Here is a 19,394-nt window from a genome sequence, read left to right on the forward strand (position 1 = left end):
TTATTGATTTACTGAAACTAACTTGGTATTATAGATAATGGTATATTTGTCTGTAAATTTTGTCAAAATTAAAATGACTTAGGGATGAGTGAGGGAATAAAAGTATCAAAAAATCATATATATCTTATTAGTAAATGATAAATTAGTATTAGTTATTCTAAGCTTCAAAGCTGTTTACTTTTTTAAAATAACTCTTACGTATAAAGTTTTTGCAAAAACATGAGATTTGGTTGGATAAGAATGGATCCAACTTGTTTGAGCCAAATCCTAAGATCATGAGAATTAAGACAAGGACCGAACATAGGTACACGGAGGCGTTTGGGCCCGTGACATGTGCAGGCAAAAGCGACTGTCGGCAATGGAATCCTCCTATTTGGGTTTGGCTGGATCACCCGGTATTGATTGATTTTTCTTCCGGCTTTGTGGCTGTCCTTCTGTGACAGTTGCATCTCAGTATCTTGTCAGGAGATTTAAGATATTTTTCAAAAACATCACATCAAATCTTTGGACACCTAAATAAAGCATTAAATATACATAAACATTAAAACTAATTACACAGTTACGGAAAAATCGTTGGACGAATCTTTTAAGCCTAATTAGAACGTGATTAGTCATAAGTGCTACAGTCACCAACATGTGTTAATGATGGATTAATTAGACTCAAAAGATTCGTCTCGCGGTTTTCAAGCGGAATCTGAAATTTGTTTTATATTTAGACTACGTTTAATATTTTAAATATATGTCCAAAACTTTGATGTGATGTTTTTACAAAATATTTTTGCAATCTAAATAAGGCTTAATTAGCTGCTGCTTGTTTCATCCTAAAATACTATTTAAATCTTATATCATAATATAATTATTTTTAATACTATTTACAGCACCAGTGGTACCATCAATTCTTATTTTATGCCTACATATTCTCCTCCTTCCATTCATTTTTTATGCCTACATATTCTCCTCCTTCCATTCATTTACAATATTTTCTTCTCGATCTTAATATTTGCTAAATAGCCTTGAAATGTTTATATTTTATAAAGGAGGTAGTACTTTATAAACCCAAAAGATTAAGCTCATAGTTTTGTTTTTGTTTTTGGAAAGCATAAGTTACTCTTAGGTTCCTTTGTTTAGGTTCAGGAGCCTGCAAATAAACTAAACGGTTTAAATAAATAGACAAATAACCTTTTCATTTGATATTTTTGAAGCCACACATTATTCTTACACTACAGTTAAACCAAAAGGTAGAGTTAACTAAGATTTTTTACTTACATAAAGTACAAGGCTTATAAGCTACTGCCTCCGCCTGATTAATATATATTTGGGAATGGAGGTGGTACTTGTTTATAAACCGTACGAACTACGTTAAAGGTTAGCATATAAGCTAAGCGACTTAGTTACAAATAAAAATATAATTTATTAATAAAAAGTTTATAAACGTATTGTTAGCGATCTAAAAACTATGGCTGGAAAATAAACTTCAGTGAAAAATCCCAACCAACTCTAAATTAAATGTTGAAAATTTAAATTTTGGCTTATAAAACATAAGTAGAAGAAAAAGATGAGATCGTAAGTCAGAACAACTACCTCGAAAACTATTTGGTCAGACTAACACCATTGTACGCACGGTGACCAAGAGCTAGAATTTTGGCAATATGGGTTGAAGCCTTCAACTTAAGTGGCTCGGTTAGAAACAATGATTCTTAACAACAAATTAATGGATTGGTCCATATGATTTAGATTTATGAAAGTTAAAAGTCTAATAAAATGAATGGCATTTTTAATCTCTTGCATAGCTAGACTTCTTATTCGAGTATAAATTGCTACATTTTTGTAGCACTGAAGTTGTATATTTGTTATTGTGCAAAAAGAATTCACCAATTCACCCCTCTCCCTCTGCCACTACTTTGATGGAAACAAGTCGTGATGATATATGGTGATCCCCAACGACCAACTCCGTTTCTTTTATGACAAGAAGAAAAAAGAGTGTGGGCTTAAAGAAACCAATAGAAAGGTACGAGTATATGTTAACATTAAAAAAGTTTTAATAGATAGGTAAAAAGTTATAATTTTGTCATGATAATCAACTGCTCACTGCATCTCAAAATATAACCACGTATAGCACTTAAAATTTGTCATTACAGACTTTAAGAGCTAAAGAGCTAAAGCTTTTCACGTACTATCTCTACTCGACCCATTAAAATATCTCTTTCCATTTAATTCCACCTACTTATTTATTAGTAATATTCATGTCCAAAACGGACGGAGCAGTTCGCCTTCATTTCCATCTGCTCATTGAAATTTGAGTTGATCTGAATGTCAGCCCACCAACGCATATAAAAGTTTCTCTTTTTCACATTATGTTTTCAGCTTACACATATGGATGGGCTGGGACGATGATTGATCACATAAACAAGGCCTGATGATTTTCTTCTCTGCAAATGCCAAATGGCACGTTCTTATCAGTTTTAGGCAGTAGCATGGCGTGTGTCTGTTTGGAGGCCCAATAGTTTCGTAATAAGGCCCATTACCTGGGCTCTGCTAGATAATAGATCTCTCTCTCTCTGATCATACGGCCGTTTAGCATAGCTACAGTTACAGCTTGCCCTTTTGATTCAAAGGAATTTCATAAAAATTTTATTAGAATTTTTTCTATAAAACCCTTTAAATAAAAAGAATGAACCCTATGAATTTCTATGGAATACATCTTCCTATAAGTTTTGGAGGAAATTTAACAAGAGGTTGTACCTCATGGAAAAAAATCCTTTGAGTCTATATCTCTCCTCAAATTCCTATGTTTTTCTCGTGGTCCAATCAAACGGTCATTCCTATATTTTTCTTGTGTTTTACAATCCTTTGTTTTACACATACATTCTGTCAGAATCCTATATTTTTCATATTTCTCCGTTTTTTTATTCCTGTGATTCAAAGGGCTCTAAAACTGGAGTTTAACCAAACGGTTTTAGCTCCATACAAAATAAGAGTAAAATAGATCAAAGTAATTTTTAAAAAATAAACTATAAGGGTATAAGGATATAATTGCGTTCGAGCAGCTCCACACTAGACTCTAGCAAACAGGGCCATAGTATGAACACTCACATATACAACATATCTCTATGAACAGGTTTGAAGATTAAATTGTTATACTTATATCTCAGTTTATTTTCTTGCGGAATATAAAATTCGTAGCAAAGCACGTGTATTTAACTAGTCATTCCAAACATTTATATATATCCATACCCAACAGACGCAGCTACAAAATTCTCTAAGATCTGAACATACATCATAAATTTGATTGCCACTACTTTTAACCTTTTGGATCAAAATTTATCGTTTGACGCTCTTAATCTAAACCGCCAAAACTATCAAGTCGAATTTGCAATTCTTCGTCCAACTAGGGTTAATCTAATCGGATTGATAAACAAATCGCTGATCACTAAGTTATTCAGAGTTTAGGTCACTATATTCGCCGCAACTCCTATTGTTTCATCGGTGCAACTGCTTATAAGTAAGATTTTAAATTTAAAAACTTAATTTTGGAGACTTATTTTGGTTTTATCGTGGTTTATTTCAGTATTTGCTTTTATGTCGTTATGGACATATATAAGTTTACCCATAAATTATTTTTTGTTTGCTAATTAGACGTTTCGCGAGACAATGGGAGACCAGTTCTCTATCCACCATCTGTTCCATTTCCGGCAACTGAACCATCAAATTTTTGCCAGCCCGAATCTGAACTGAATTTTGCGTTCTCATTTTGCCGTCCTTGCCCGGTCAGCTGGCTGAACTGAAGCAGGACAGTGACACTCTTGATAATAATTTCTTAATACCAGGTCGAGTTTTGAACCCTTCAAGCCGTTATATTAGGCTGCTGATGAACAGCCTAAAATTGACTCACCGAGACAGTGGTGGATCCAAAAAAAATATTATGAGAGATTAGACGAAAGAGAGTAAAGATTCATTAACATTAATGTCTACTTCTAGCTCTTATTATCTTTAGTAATACTAAAATTTTGTTGTTTGGGGGGGGGGGGCTAAGGAGGGCTTCAATAGCGCCGACCGGATAGGAGGGGCTGAAGCCCCCCTAGCCCCAGTGGTAGATCCGCCCTGCACCGAGACACGACCATGTCAAGATAAGGCTGCATTAGAAAAAGTCTCCATTTTGCAGTAACCCAAACTTTTAGGTGTTGGAAATTATGGGAGTTGATGATTTCCCAAATAATTTTCAAACACTAGTAAAATTCAATTTTGAGTTCCAAAGCGCGTAGGTTGTTACTGTCGGTAGCATAACTATGATGAACAAAGATGTACATGAAATTCACCAAACACTAATATGCAGAAGACAAAGAAACAAATAAATGCTGTACAAATCACAGTGTGAAGTATGAACATGTTGAAAAATTTGGAAAAAAAATTGTACAGTTTTTCACCAATGAACTGAAAAATTAAAAATATTGTCGCTGAAGCTACTGAGAGCGAGATCAGGTTGAGTGGTCAGGATGAAACGCTCTCGGAATCGTCCACGTCGGCGTTCCGGACGGCGCCGTCGACGATGTGCTCGATCCGCGCCGCCACCTCGGCCATGACGGGTCGCCGCTCCGGCCGCTGCTCGGTGCATTCGATGGCGAGCTTTAGCAGCCGCATCATTTCCTCTTCGGCGTGCGCCTCGTCGGCGACGCTGGCGTCGAACACCTCGGCCGTCCACTCCTCCTGCACCACCGAGCGCACCCACTGCGGTAGGTCGACGCCGTCCAACCCCGGCACCGCGTTCGCCGGTATCCTCCCGGTGAGCAGCTCGAGCAGCAGCACGCCGAAGCTGTACACGTCCGCCTCCCGCGACGCCCTGCGCGAGTCCGTCAGCTCCGGGGCGCTGTACCCGGTCACCCGCTTCAGCGGCATGGCGGCGCCGAGCAGCTGGACGAGGCCGTGGTCGGTCAGGTAGGCGCCGTCGTGCGCGTGGTTGACGACGACGTTTGATGACTTGATGTTGCCGTGGGCGGAGGAGCCGGCCCCGTGGATGAACGCGACGCCGCGCGCCGCCGCCAGCGCGATGCGCGCCCGCGACGTGAAGCCGAGCCGCGCGCGTCGCACGGCGCCGCTGCCGCCGTGGAGGAGGGAGGAGAGCGCTCCGGCGCCGACGAAGTCCGAGACGAGGAGCTTCTCGCCCCTGCTGTAGAAGTAGGCGCGGAGCGGCGCGAGGTTCTCGTGGCGGAGGGCGGCGAGCGTGGCCACCTTGTCGCGGAACTCGCTCTCCGGGATGGGCGCATCCCTAAGCCGCTTCACGGCCACCACGGCGGCGCCGCCCTCAAGGGTGGCGCGGTACGTCGTACCGAGCCAGCCCTTCCCGACCACCTCGGCCGACGCGTGCAGCAGCGTCTCCAGGTCGTAGGGCACGTCCGGCTCGCCACCGACGAACACCAGCTTCTTGGCGCTGTTCGCCGCTGCTTGCGACGAGCGCGACCGCTTCATCTCGGCCTTGTCCGTCCTCGCCACCGTGACAGACACCGGGGACGCGTCCTCGTCGGTGTACGCGGGCCCCCCTTCCTTTCTCGTTCGACGCTTCAAACAGAGGAGGATGATCACCGCGAGCGCCACCAACAACGCCGCTGCGGCGCCGACAGCGACGCCGGCAATTGCACCACCGGAGAGCTTGCTGCTCTTGCTATCTTGAGGAGCAGCTGGAGGCGGCGGAATCGGCGGAGAGGGAGGCAGCGACGGTGATGGTGGCGCAGGGTTTGTGCACGGGCTTAGAGGATCACCGCAGAGTCCTGTCCCAATGAAGGCGCTCGCCGGCTCATCGGCGAGCAACGCCGGCACAGAGCCGGTGAGCTGGTCGTTGTAGGAGACGTTGAAGAGCTGAAGCCTCGGGAGGTCAAGGTCGGCGGGGAGGGTGCCATTGAGGCTGTTGTTCTGCAAGTACAGAGTGGCGAGCCGCCTAAGCTTGTTGAACTCCGGCGAGACCCCGCCGGAGATGCGGTTTTGGGCGAGGTCGAGCCGCTGTAGCAACTGAAGCGAGAAGAAGCCCTCCGGTATCTCGCCGGACAGCTGGTTGCCCTGCAGGTAGAGCGCCCTGAGCTCACCGCAGTTGCCGATATCCGCCGGGATCTCGCCGGAGAGCGCGTTGGAGCGGAGCGACAGCGTCCGCAGCCCCGTCAGGTTGCCCACGGTCCCAATCGGCACCCTCCCGGCGAGCTTCGCTCCGGGCAGCTGCAGCGCGACGACACGGGCACCGTCGCACCGGACGCCGCGCCACCCACACGGCGACGAGGAGGAGGAGGAGGACGGCGCCCACGGCAGCCGCGCGCCGACCGCGTCCCGGAACGCGAGCAGCGCCGCCGTGTCCGCCGCGAGGTCCTGCCCCGCGCCGCCACCGATCGCGGCGCACCACACTGCGATGGCCACGCCAAGAACCCGCAACCCGAGCGCCCCCCGCGGTAACATCGTATCGTCGTCTCCCCCAGTCCCCCCAACGCCGCCGCTCGACACGGTCTTGCACCACCACCACCGCCGCCGCCGCCGCAAATTAAAAAGAACCACCCAGCCGCAAAGTGACGACGGAGTCCAACCAAAAAAAGACGAGGAGGGTGCAGCTAACGCGCGCGGCTTGGACGCAAAGCCGGTGGCACCGGTGCAACCGCGCTCTCCTCCCGCGTATTATAAGAGGAGTCAAAGGAAGACGACGATGGCGACGGCGACAGCGACTGCTCCACGGCGAAAGGGACGTGCATTGGAAGCGTTGGATGGAAGCGGTTTGCAGTATGCAGGGGAGGAGCAGATACGCGCGGCAGATCGATGGAGGCCGACGTGCATGTGCTCCACAGCTAGGTGGAAGGTGGATTGATGGTCGAGAGCTAGCTGGTGGGCGGAGCAAGCACGGCCAGCCAGCCACCGGCCGTCGAAGAAGATGTGTGCGTCCCAAATGGACGTCTCGGAGTCGATCCAGAAGGCGTCTCCCCTACGAATCAACCGGAGTCAGGGGCGGAAATATAAATTTATTAAGCCTATAACTTAACAATAAAATATAAATTTTTAGATAAATTTTAACTAAAAATAATAATTTTTTAGTGTAATTTTTTGTCAGGCGTGAGGCTTCAGCTCAAACTGCCCCACGCCTGGTACCACCCCCTGACCAGAGTGGATTAAAGTTTTGAATGAACCTCCTTATCTATTGTATATTATTTAAATAGATTTAAAAATACTTAAAAATTTATGAAAATAGATAATATAATATATGTCATTTCATGAACATACACATTTAAATATAATTTCTGCAGTTTGTAACAAAATAAATAAATTAAACTATGAATAATATATAGTCCTATTTGTTAAATCTATTATATTTTGTTCAAACTTCTTGTAGAGTGTTATATTTTGTACTCCATATTAATCTATATTTATGATTTTTTTTAAAAAAATTAATAATGATTTATATAAAATGTAATCGATAAGAGGATATCGCCTATTTAGACTTCTTTTCCAAAATCAAGTACTAATCGAGAAGAAAGCATTGATTAGTCCATGTTACGTACTACTACTGGCTACTACATGTTAGGTTAATTAACCCGTCGTCTTGTCGTCGCTCGATTTGCTAGTTGCGTGTACCGCACTGCCCGATCGATCGGCCGTACGTGTGAGGTTGTGCTGCGCTGCGCGAGACGGCGGGCGGCCACATGGGCGAGCCTGGTTTAGTTTGCAAATTTATTTTAAAAAACATCACATCAAAATTTTATTAAACACAGTCTAATTATAAAACAAATTTTAGATTCTGCCTGAAAACGGTGAGATGAATCTTTTGAGTCTAATTAATCCGTCATTAGTATACGTTGGTTACTGTAGTATTTATGGTTAATCATGTACTAATTAGGCTCAAAAGATTCGTCTTACTATTTCCTCCATAACTCCATAACTGTGTGTCATTAGTTTTAATATTTATATATATTTAACACTTCATCTAGATGTCTAAAAATTCGATGCGATATTTTTAGAAAATATTTTTAGAAATAAACACCCCATAAACCACGTGTGTCCTTGGCGTTGGGATTGCGACCGAACTCTCCGAGGAATAGTACGTACGCGCAAGCTCTCGAGCTCCGGCCGGAGAGACCGCCGTGGTCAGAGGGTTTCCACTACGGCGACCGGAGAAAATATACTCCCTCCGTCTTTACTAACCTGTCGCCGTTAAGCATTACTATTTTAACTTTAATCATTAATAATATTTAAACGATCAGTTGATGATAAGTAAAAGTTATAGTATGGTATATTTAGGCTTTTTTTTATATGCCATACATCACTAATATAACATATTTTTTTATATACATAATATTTTTTTAAACAAGATAAATGGTCAAAGTTACCAAATAATGAGTAACTGATGTTAATTATTTGAAAGCGGATGGAGTACTATAGATTAGGGGCGTATAGGAACGCGGATTTTGCTCCCATGGGTGCAGCTGCAGAAGGGCTGGTCTCTGTCGTGGCAAGGGACGGAGATCCTATGCGTTTAACGTTGCAAAGGAGGAGAAAGTTACACCAAGGAGGAAGAAAAAACGTGCCTCAAGAGAGCGAGCGTGGGTGGAAAGCGAAGCGAGCTAGCACAACGTACGTGGCGGTTCCCCGGCCGTGTGGCCGTTGCTTGCTCTTACAGCACAAGAGTGCTTGCATGCTTGAGCAGTAATCAACCGGACTAACCGATTCGATCGATCTGCCTGTACGTGTTGACCTGGGCAGTTCACGCGAAACCCGCCGAAGAAGGGGCGGGCACCTGCCTGCGACCAGCGGACGGCGAGGGAGACGCGCGCGGGCTGTGTGTGCGTATGATGCTGCTGGCTGCTCGATCGCTGCCAAGCCTCGTGTCGGCCGAGCAAGGACAGCATGTCCTTCCCACCTCCTAACTCCGTTCCATAATAATTTTATTTTTCATTTTTTCGTATCCAACGCTTGACCATTCGTCTTATTTAAAAAATTTATAAAAAAACTAAAAAAAATTAGTCACGTATAAAATACTATTCATATTTTATCATCTAGTAACAATAGAAATATTAATCGCAAAAAAATTCAAATAAGACGAATGGTCAAACGTTGGACACGGAAAAACGAAAAATAAGGTTATTATGGGACCGAGGTAGTATCTTAATTTTTCTGTCCAAACAAAGGGAGTGTGAAGATTGCACTGCTAGCTGCATGTTGTTTTATGTTAAGAGAAGTTTAATAAATATTGGGCCGAGAAGAACAACCTTGTGGCCATTGCCATTATAATTGGTACTGTACTAGGTTCAAGATGAGGCTTTTTTGAGTTGGTGTTTCAAATAATTATTATATGGTGATGAATGTGTTAAAACTGAGGAGATCGGTGTTTGTAAAGAAATGGATGAACCCTTTGCTACATGGCTGATATGTCGTATCATCAAGAAAAGACTGCAAGAAACAGGGTGAGGGCTGAAACATCTTCCTAAACTATTGATACAAGTAGCTCACTTGCTTTGGTTTTTTTTAAAGTAAGTTTCAAATATACTTGCATTCTATTTTTGCAAATGCATATATATATATATATATATATATATATATATAGATATATGTATGTATGTATGTATGTATGTATAGATGAAACAAGCCATCCTTTGGCAAACAAGGATTTCACTTTGCTTCATTGATGGATGTTGAATACTCATATATTCATGTTCTATACTATATATATATATATATATATATATATATATATATATATATATATATATATATATATAAGAAATTCTCGACAGTTTTAGCATCTAACCTATCTTCTTTTAGTGATAAAAGATAAAAGATTATCTGATTTTTAGATATCTATTTAACATTATAAATGATAAAATTAACTACTATAAAAACCGAGATATAATCTGAAAGAAGAACACAACCCTAATGTATCATCTTAATCAACATTTAGTACAGGTGGTACGATTACGTGCTTCATGATTATCGAAGTTCCCTACATCCAACTATTGAGGCACTAATATGTGCTTCTAGTTGGATACGTGGTTTCCACGGTGAGAACACACCTCCAATGGCTATGGTATCTTCTCTCACAGTAACCATTTCTATCTTTTCATCACGTTTAATAGTTGCATTACATTTTACGTTGAACTTTTATTAATCTTTTCAAGAGATGGTGTTGAGTCCATTCCATTTGCAGAGATTGATGTTGCTAGCAATTAACTAGGACAGTAGAGATTAGGCATGCTGTTGAATTTCTATTGGAAACGTATGTTGAGATAAAGATAAATATGCTTATGTACTATTACCTCTGCTCCAAAATAAGTACTTTCTTATGGTTCATTTTTGAACTAGAAGATAGCATTTGTTATGGGACGGTGATAGTATTTATTTGCATTTAAAAATCGAGAACTTCATATTTCACCGAAGGTCTAATTTGCATATCGAATCTCGGTCTATTTTATCGTATTATAACTACATTTGGCCTCGTCTAATGTTACCATCATTCCCATATATTTTGGTTACGTTGTATTATTTTGTATTGATACTTATCTAACTCAGTTTTCTAGGGTCCGGTACATGCCAGGGTGGTTGTCAGCACCATCTTTTCGCTTATACTTCTGCTTATAAATCAAAATATGAATTTTTAACATTAAATTTAGAGTATAATTTGGGAGTTTTTTTCATCGTACTTTATTTTATAGCTTTGGCTTAATCGCTAAGAATATGTATATAAAATTTTATTCATAAATTATTTTTTATTTGTAAATATCTCGTTTGGCTTTTTATCTAAATAAGGCAAACAATTGCCCCCGTCAAGACATTTTGTGTGATTGACAATTTTGGGTGTTTGACTGGCTACCAAGAGGTTCAAGACTGAATTAGTTATAACTTAGAAAGTTTGAAGGGCTTTTGTTTTCATATCTGCCATGCTAGAAGCCTAGAATGCAAATTAATTCGCAAGCTTTCTAATCTTGTATAATATTTTGGGATGGTTGTACTTGTTAGATTGATCTTCACCTCTTGAGCCCAACGGCCCAAGAGAGACCTTGACCGCACCCTAATAGAGGGTGCCCAGCCCAATGGTTGGTGGGCCCCCTGTCACCCTGCGCCATATAAAAGGGGTAGAGGCCGGTGTGGCACACATCACGAGATTCACCGCCGCCGTCACTCCACCCCAAAAACCCTACCCGATGAAGGGAGGCGCAACCAGTGATGGGATACGCCACCGCCGCGCCTCAACCTCGCCAGAGCTGCCACGACCATCACCGTCGCCGTCAGCCCCAACACCGGAGATCGACGACGATGGCCGGTTCCTTCTCCTCGGTAAGCAGTTCCACTGGTCGGTAACTAACCCCCTATCCCTCAATCACAATGTCATTGATCTATCCAACAGAGAACCGAAATAGTCCTAGAATCCTAGATGATCCAATAGAACTCTAACAGTACTGTATGTCCTGAACTAGGTAGTTTCTACATATGGATCGATGGATCATGTACGAGGATGACTGGATGTAATAGATGGCTAATTGCTTAGTATTTTCTATATTATAACGATTGGCAATTCCATTTTATTTTTTATTTCTTTAGAAAGTCATTTACTACTGATTCTAATATAACATATTGGATATAGTGGGATATTGAATTGGATTTGAAAATGATTAAAAGAACGGATCATTTTTACTAATGAGCTAGCTCGCTAGAGTTGAGATTTCCTTTAATCGTAATAAGCCAAGCCAAATTGACTCGTTATAATCCCCTCTTTCTATATAGTTCACCCACAAAGTTTTATTTCTAGGAGGCCACATCATCATTAAATCATAGCCGTCCGATCAAATCCGGTGAGCTCTAGATTATCGCCATGTGTTCATAGATTTTCATCTCTTTAGTCCGAAAGCCCACCATCTCTCAGCCTAAAAAAGTCCACCGTTATCCCACCACGCAGATCGTGTTTGAAATTGTCGTCGCGTTGGTGGATAATATATGATAGTTTACTCACTTTGTTTTCCATTGATAGTGTTTGGAGTTGCTTAAACATAAAATATTTAAGTATGTTTTGATAGTTCAACATTTCACATATGCACATATAATACTGAACTTTGTTTGGTAGCTAAATCATCAAACTGCTTCGTTTTAGAAAATATATGTTGATACGTAATATTGTTATTTGTTATTTATTCAGAGGATGATATACGTAAATTACATGCTAATACTACAAGCAAATACAATTTATCTTTCTTAGGCCTCATAAGTCTAAAGTTATCATGCATTATTATGCCTTCAACACTATCAAATGTAAGATCTCCAACAATTTTTTTTGTCTCAAATTCTATTTTACTCATTTTTATCATAAATAATTATACACCACTCCTATTTCATTATAAATATGGTTTTATTCAAATAGTGGCCCGCCGCAACATATGGAGGTATCATCTAGTTATAATAATAAGCTAGACCGATCCAATGGAGCGAGCAAGCGAGAAACAGTCAGAGAGGAGTCGAGCTGCTCCATGGGCCGGGGCCAGCTCAGCCCAAGAGCGTGCGAAGCCGAGCCGTAAGCCCATGATGGTCCACCGAGGGGAATTGGGCCGACCCACGCACACAGCGCCGTTCATAGACGGGCTTGGCCTGGTGGGCTACAGAATTTGGCCTGCTTGTCCTCCTCACGACCGGTTTGTTGCCGCTCGAACAAGTCACCTAACCCGAGCAGAGCAGAGTACCAGCCGCACCTATATTCCTTGTGTTTGGTCAAACAGATGTGGGATACTGGTAAACCTGCAAGTCAACAAACGCAGGGAGGGGTGGCTGGGGTTGCAACCGTTATCCAACCCACTGTTTACTTTCGCGTGAGACGTCTCCACACGTTGGTTGGTTGCATGGTAGCTCCACAGGTGAAACGGTTCCAGTTACGTGTTTTTTTTTTTTTGGCTGGTTCAAGGCATTCGCGTCAGATTCAGAGTCAGCGTTGCCCACCGTATCGGTCTGGCAGTTCTGTCCCTGCTATATGACATATGGTTAATTTTTGGGTTTTTAAAAGTCAAATAACATATTTGTAAAACAGAATATATTTTGAAAAAAATTATATATGTTTTATAGCGATCTAAAACCCAAAACTAAAAATTAAAACTTTACAATCAACTCTAAATTAAGATTTAAAATTTAAATTTTCTCTTATAAGCCTAAGCCAAAAGATACATTGCTATATTAGTATATGTACATTATATTTATTTTTGGTTCAGTATATTATATTTATTTTTGGTTCAGGCCACAGATTACTACTAGATTAGTACTAGTATATCCAGGTGATTGGGAATCTTGACTTGGGTCGTCAACAGCTCCCTACCTTAAACGGCACGTGTTCTTTTATAATTGGATCTCATTTTGCAAAGAGTATGGTCTCATCTATTCCTTTTTGATTTTGTTTATAAACTAATATTTAAATTTTTATTATTAAATTAGGGGTTAAAAATTAATTTTTTACATAGTTTATTTTTTAGCCTTTCGTTTAGATAGTTAATAACACATATAAAAATTTTATTCAATATTTTTTGTAAATATGATATTCGACTTATTCCATATAAAAGCTAAACAATAAGACTGTATATCAACATCTTCTCATTACGTATGAGCATCCCCAACCTAACCATTTAGCCAAGATCATAAAAGAACATAATTCCCCCCAAAAAAAAGACTATTTTTTTTCATATTTTGGATGCTCAAGAACCATACGCGTATTGCGTACGTATGACAAGAGCTTTGGTCAGACAGCCAAGCAGACTAGCCACGGAAACGAGAGCAAAAATATCTCGCGCAATCAATTCACGACGTGGAAAATGTTCAGAAGAGAAAAAAAAAGGTTGGAAAATGTTCATAAAAAAATAGAGGAGCCGTGGCGCTCTCTTTCCCACTCACCCAACGGCCAAAACGACTGCTCGGAAACCGCCCCACGTTTCCTCCCTCGCGCGCCATCGCCCGTCTCCTTCCCGCCAAAATATCAGTCTCACAAGCAAAGCGAACCATGACCATCTCTCTCTGTGATATATATATATATGTCGACGATGCCATCAGAGCAGTACCTGTGGATCAACAGCAAGAAAACAAGACAACTCGTTACCGAAGCTGAGCAAGATCGTGTTTCTCTTCCCTCTGTGTGTGTGTGATCGATTGATTGATTCCATGGCGATCGCGAGGTCGCCGTTTGCTCCAATGGAGGAGAAGGCGCAGCAACTGGATCAGCAGGGTGCGGGTGGCGTGTACCTGATTCACAGCCAGGTGATGAGGATCAAGAAGGAGGAGGAGGAGGCCAGGGAGCTTCTCCTCGAGCTGCAGCTGCTGGAGACGCGGCCGGCCGGCGGCCGCTGCCCGGCGACGACGCTGCGGGCCTCCCGGTCGCTCTCCCCGCTCCGCCGCGCCGGCGGCATCATCCCCGTCGGGGAGTGATCGATCGAGCATCATGCGTGGATGTGATGTTCTTCTTTTTTGGGGATACTTATAGTAGATCGAGCTTAGTCTGAGTGAGTGAGTCCCTGATGCCTGTCCATGGTCTGTACTGTCGCCATGGATCAGAGCTTTAGATGTTGGTTGTAGCACACCAGATGTACATGTTTTCCCCTTCCCTCTTGTTGTGTTGTAAAAATATCAGTGATCGACTTTACCTTTGCCTATCTTAGCAGCATCCGTACGTCATGTTTTTCGTGCCGTGATTCTTGATGATCCATCCTCTCTCTCTCTCTCTCTCTCTCTTCAGCAACTCTGTTCAGATCGTTCATGAATTAGTTCAGGCTGCAAGGTATCATGCCATGCCATCATAGCCTACTCGATGGTCCATAGTCAATAGTCATCAAAAAATATTAATGAAACTTGGAAACTGCTGGTTGTACCATCTTGGATGAATCAAAGAAGGCGATGGCCAACACGGTTGCAGAGAGGGACTGGTCTGGTCAGGTTGCTAACATTACAAGGAACTGTAGGATTAGTTTGTAGTCTGGGCCAGTGTCGTCTAATGCAAGGCAATTAGGTTCTGAAGCTGAGAGCTTGATTGCGTATTACGGTGTACCTTTCACATAGTTAAAGAGCTAGAAGACCTGAGACTGTCTGACCAGTCGTTTCTCTACCTGGAGTTGCTGACACGGCAGCCGGTCGAGGAGAAGGATCCATCAGCTTCGCCTTCCACGTCGCGGTGAACAAACCGACCTACCTGTCATCATCGGGAAGATAATTGAGCCACTTAGATGTTGCGTTGGACCATTCATGAGAAGAAAGTATCTTCTTTTTTTCTAGATACATGAGGAGTAAGTTCTAGAATGAAAATGATGGCTTCCAGAGCATGGGGTCGGCTGGAGAAATCCTGAGGACGATGATGCCGATGCTGTAGACGTCAGAGCACACCTGCCGGACACCACCCGGCGTCGCCGGCGTGAGCACAGCCGCGAGGGCTAGTCCGGTCGGCCACCGACCTCGCCACCGCGACACCGCCCTCGACGAGATTTTGTCCAGCACTACCGCTCTGGCTTGCGTCGAACAGCTTGCGCGCATGGCGTGGCGGGAAGCGGCGTGTTCCTCAGGTGGACGGTGGCGGCGGAGCTTCGAGTCTCAGGACGCGCGCCGCGGAAGCGGATAGGGAGCACGTGCTCGCGGAGGCGCTTGCCAGGGGTTGGGACGCCGTGCCCCGTCCCCCGGCGCCGGAGTGGAGCACGGTGCCGCCGCCGCCGCCGCTGCCAGACAAACCTTGACCCGCCTACTGGCCCAACCAAAATTTACAACAAGCGGCCCACGAACGTTCAGTGGTTCGGCACACGTAAGTCTAGTCCTCTCGTTCAGAAGATTCGGCCCATGAAGGCCCACCAGAATTTGGATCGCTGACATCATACTGGCCCATAGTGAATTTGGCCCACTTGAGTCCAGGAGTGGACAGGTTGGATCGTAACCAAATGGGCCCATCGTAGAATGTGGCCCACGAACTTCCTGGACGGATGGTATTAGGCGAACCAAAAGTTGGATGGATATCAACGATTTGTGGTCCAATACAGCCCACTCAATTTTGGATTTCGGATAGGGAAGCCGGCCCACGAAACTTAGCGTAAACACTGAAAAATAAACTTATGATGTAGAAACCTCAAAATCCAAATTTAATTTTGAAAATTTAATTTTGGCTTATAAGTATAGCCCAAATCATCAGATGAGCCGGTGATCCTGTACCATTGCAGCTTGAAATGTAAGTAGAGAACAGCCACATCACTTCGCTAAAAGTAGAGTCGTGTTCAGTAATGGGAAATAAAATTGGACCTGACCTTGTAATTGAGCCATTTTATGCTTTACACATTTGCAGTGTTGACTAGATTTGGTCTATAAGATATCCTCATCTAGATATATTAATCAGTTCAATTACTGCCCAGAATAGCCATGATCAATTGTCTGTTCCGGTATTCCCACCGCAACACTTTTGATCACTTTTACCAATATGCTCAATATATGTCGTTTCATGGTGCTATAGCTAATCATATATTCATATATGACTTATACAAATTGCAATTGCTAGGCATGTACGTAGAGGTATCATTCCTACATAAGATTTAACACAAGAGATGTTTTCGCAAATATAAGATTATGAATCTGGGTTACATGGATTTTTGATTGTAGGTAGTGATGCACATTATTGTAGGGTATTTGATTATATTGGTTCAAAATTACAAGTACTCGAGTTCATGGCTAGTTCCATTACAGGTCTATTGACCTTGACCTGAGACAATATTTTCGAACACAGAAGGAAGGCTTGGTGTACCTAATTCGTGCTTGTTGCAATTTGGTTAACGTTTCAGCAAAAAATGAATATAATGCAGGTTGACCGAGTTCAGAGGCTGACCATCTGCTTTGCTAATGTGAATTGTGAAAGAAGAGCAGTTGCATGCGTCAACTTGGGATGAACTCGATGAAAATCTAACTACTCTCTGACTTCCGTGTGCACACAATATTGGTTTAAACAGTTAAGTGCTCCCCAAACCCAGCATATGTAACACACTGTGCAGTGAGGGGCAGCAAATTTGATCTTTTTATTCATGTTTATAAGCTAAAATTTGAATTTTAACCATCAATTTTAGTTTTTTTATGTAGTTAATTTTTCAGCCTTAACTTTTAGATTACTAAGAACAACTATATAAAAAAATTATTTACAAATTATTTTTCGTTTGTAAATATATTGTTTCGTTTATTCGTAGAATAAGCTACAAGATGGACACCGCCTTTTGCCATCATTCAACCATGTTCTGTCAGCATTCAGCATTATATAGGGTGTGATTCTCTGTCCTTTTTTACGAAAAAATCCAAACGACATATTTGCAAATGAAAAATAATTTGTAAACAAAAATTTTACATACGTGTCTTAGCGATCTAAAAAGTCAAGACTGAAAAATAAACTACGATGAAAAAACCACAAAATCAACTTCAAATTTAAGGTTAAAAAATTAAATTTTAGCTTATAAACATAAAGTAGAAAAGATTGGGATGATAGTTTGGTATTGGTTCCAATGCATCTTATATAAATGATCCGCTTGTTTTCCCTCTTTTTTGAGCAATAAGATGTTTACTGTTTTTGTTCAAAACACATTGGCCCAATGAGTTTTTCAGGCTAGTACAGAGAAGTTAGTAACTACCAACAGCTATGTTGACTTCTTAGAGTAAAATGAATTCACATTTTGTGAACTTTTCGTCAGCAGTTTTCCCCCCTTCTGTAGAGTATCTCAAGGATTTTTACATAGCCGAATTTGTTTTCAGAGGTTATACTGGTTTCTTGCTCATAATATGAACATGATGACAACTGGAAGGTACTATTATCCAATACCGGAGATTTAGCTTGTTTTCAAAATAAAATGATTGTGCCGGAACATGTGTGAACACAGCTGATTTTTGTAAGACTCTGATAGTTTAGTTATTAAATGTACATAATGTTTCCGTAGTAACCACACATTATTGACAAGTTCAAGTCAGTTCCCTTCTGCTTGTGATGCCTAGATTGATTGTTCTCACAAGAAAAACCGTATTGTGTTGCACTGATCCACTTGACACATTACCACCCGACAGAGTAGAATCTGAAAGGAGCAAAAGTTTCAGCTGAAGTTTCGAATTTTTTTTATTTTTAAACCTTATTGGTAAATAATTTTATTACTAAACATCCAGAAAAATATTTACATCATATAAACATTTTGGCCACACAACCAATATTGACGTGGTAAATCGGTTTGTCACACCATCAGCATTGTCTTACCACGTCAGTGACATTGGCATGACAAGACGCCATGCCACGATAACCAGGCTGCGTACGTGACAGAGCGTTGTCTTGCCACGCCACCACCACTGGCATGGCCAAAAGTTTTAATTTTGAAAAAAAAAATTGTCCTGTGATTTAGTAATAAAATTACTTGCTAAAAAGGTTTATTTAATAAAAAAATTCTGAAGTTTCCGCAATATCGTCGCCTCCAACAATCAGCTTCATGGGAGGGAATAAATGGATTGTCATAGGACCAATCACTTTTACTGATGGAGATGTTACGTACGAGAGCACATTACATGTTCAACACCTTTTGAGACTTTGTGATATGGAAAAAGAAAAATGGGTCGTTCGATAAGAACCACCTGTTTCTCCTTTTTTTTTCAGGTTTACAGCAATTAGCAAGCAGTTAAAAACACAATTTTAAAATATGACTTTTACAATCATAACAAAAATAACAAATTAAACTATGAATAGTATACACATACTCACAATCATATATTTGTTATTTTTTCTGCTACGGATTGTAAAAAATTATATTTTACCTTGCATGTTTATGTAGCAATATATCACATATTAATCTATCTTCATAATTTTTTTTATTTTTTATGACTATTTAGATAGCATGCAATAGACAAATGGATGTCCCCTCGAGAGCTTAAAACAGTTTCCCTTGCTGATAGAATAGTCCTCTATGTGTACTTATTCAAGTGAGTCAGGTACACTGAGTTATAACTTTTAACAATTTTTATGGTCTCTATTGATAGTATTCTTCTAGTATAAGTTTTTTTATCGGGCTCTCTAGTTTTATGAATCTAAAGAATACTCTTCTTGTTGTAAACATTACTACATTCTGTTTTTAAAACAAACAGCCTCTTCTTTTTACTCTATATGCTTATAAGTCAAAATTTAAATTTTAAAACTTAAATTTGGAGTTGATTTTAAGGTTTTTTCATCGTAGTTTATTTTTCAGTATATGCTTTCAGATCACTAAGAACACGTGTATAAAAATTTTACCCACAAATTATTTTTAATCCTTAATAAGCCATTTCTCTTATTCTTAGGCCCAGTTTAATTCCCAAAAAATTCCCCCCAAAAACATCACATCTAAATAGAGCATTAAACATAGATGAAACAGAAAACTAATTGTACAGTTATGTAAGAAATC

At 41.3% G+C, this 19,394-nt stretch overlaps 2 protein-coding genes across 2 annotated transcripts; one reads left to right on the forward strand and one right to left on the reverse strand.

The window, feature by feature from the left end:
- Window positions 1-4,280: 4,280 nt before the first annotated feature.
- On the reverse strand, window positions 4,281-6,553 carry LOC102720179 (probable inactive receptor kinase RLK902). Its single transcript, XM_040527766.1, has 2 exons — window positions 6,532-6,553; window positions 4,281-6,472 (listed from the first exon to the last, which is right to left on the reverse strand). Exon 2 carries the CDS (start codon window positions 6,433-6,435, stop codon window positions 4,489-4,491), a length of 1,947 nt encoding a protein of 648 aa, XP_040383700.1. The 5' UTR covers window positions 6,436-6,472; window positions 6,532-6,553; the 3' UTR covers window positions 4,281-4,488.
- A 7,420-nt stretch (window positions 6,554-13,973) lies between these two features.
- Window positions 13,974-14,670, forward strand: LOC121055355. Its single transcript, XM_040527757.1, has one exon. The coding sequence runs from the start codon at window positions 14,140-14,142 to the stop codon at window positions 14,401-14,403; it is 264 nt and encodes an 87-aa protein (XP_040383691.1). The 5' UTR covers window positions 13,974-14,139; the 3' UTR covers window positions 14,404-14,670.
- The last annotated feature ends 4,724 nt before the right edge of the window (window positions 14,671-19,394 follow it).

This window comes from Oryza brachyantha, chromosome 9 (genome assembly GCF_000231095.2).
Source record: "Oryza brachyantha chromosome 9, ObraRS2, whole genome shotgun sequence".
Lineage (NCBI taxonomy): Eukaryota > Viridiplantae > Streptophyta > Magnoliopsida > Poales > Poaceae > Oryza > Oryza brachyantha.

Excerpts from the sequence above, each read along its gene's own strand:
- LOC121055355 (XM_040527757.1), top strand. The coding sequence starts at position 14,140 with ATGGCGATCGCGAGGTCGCCGTTTGCTCCAATGGAGGAGAAGGCGCAG.
- LOC102720179 (XM_040527766.1), bottom strand. The coding sequence starts at position 6,435 with ATGTTACCGCGGGGGGCGCTCGGGTTGCGGGTTCTTGGCGTGGCCATC.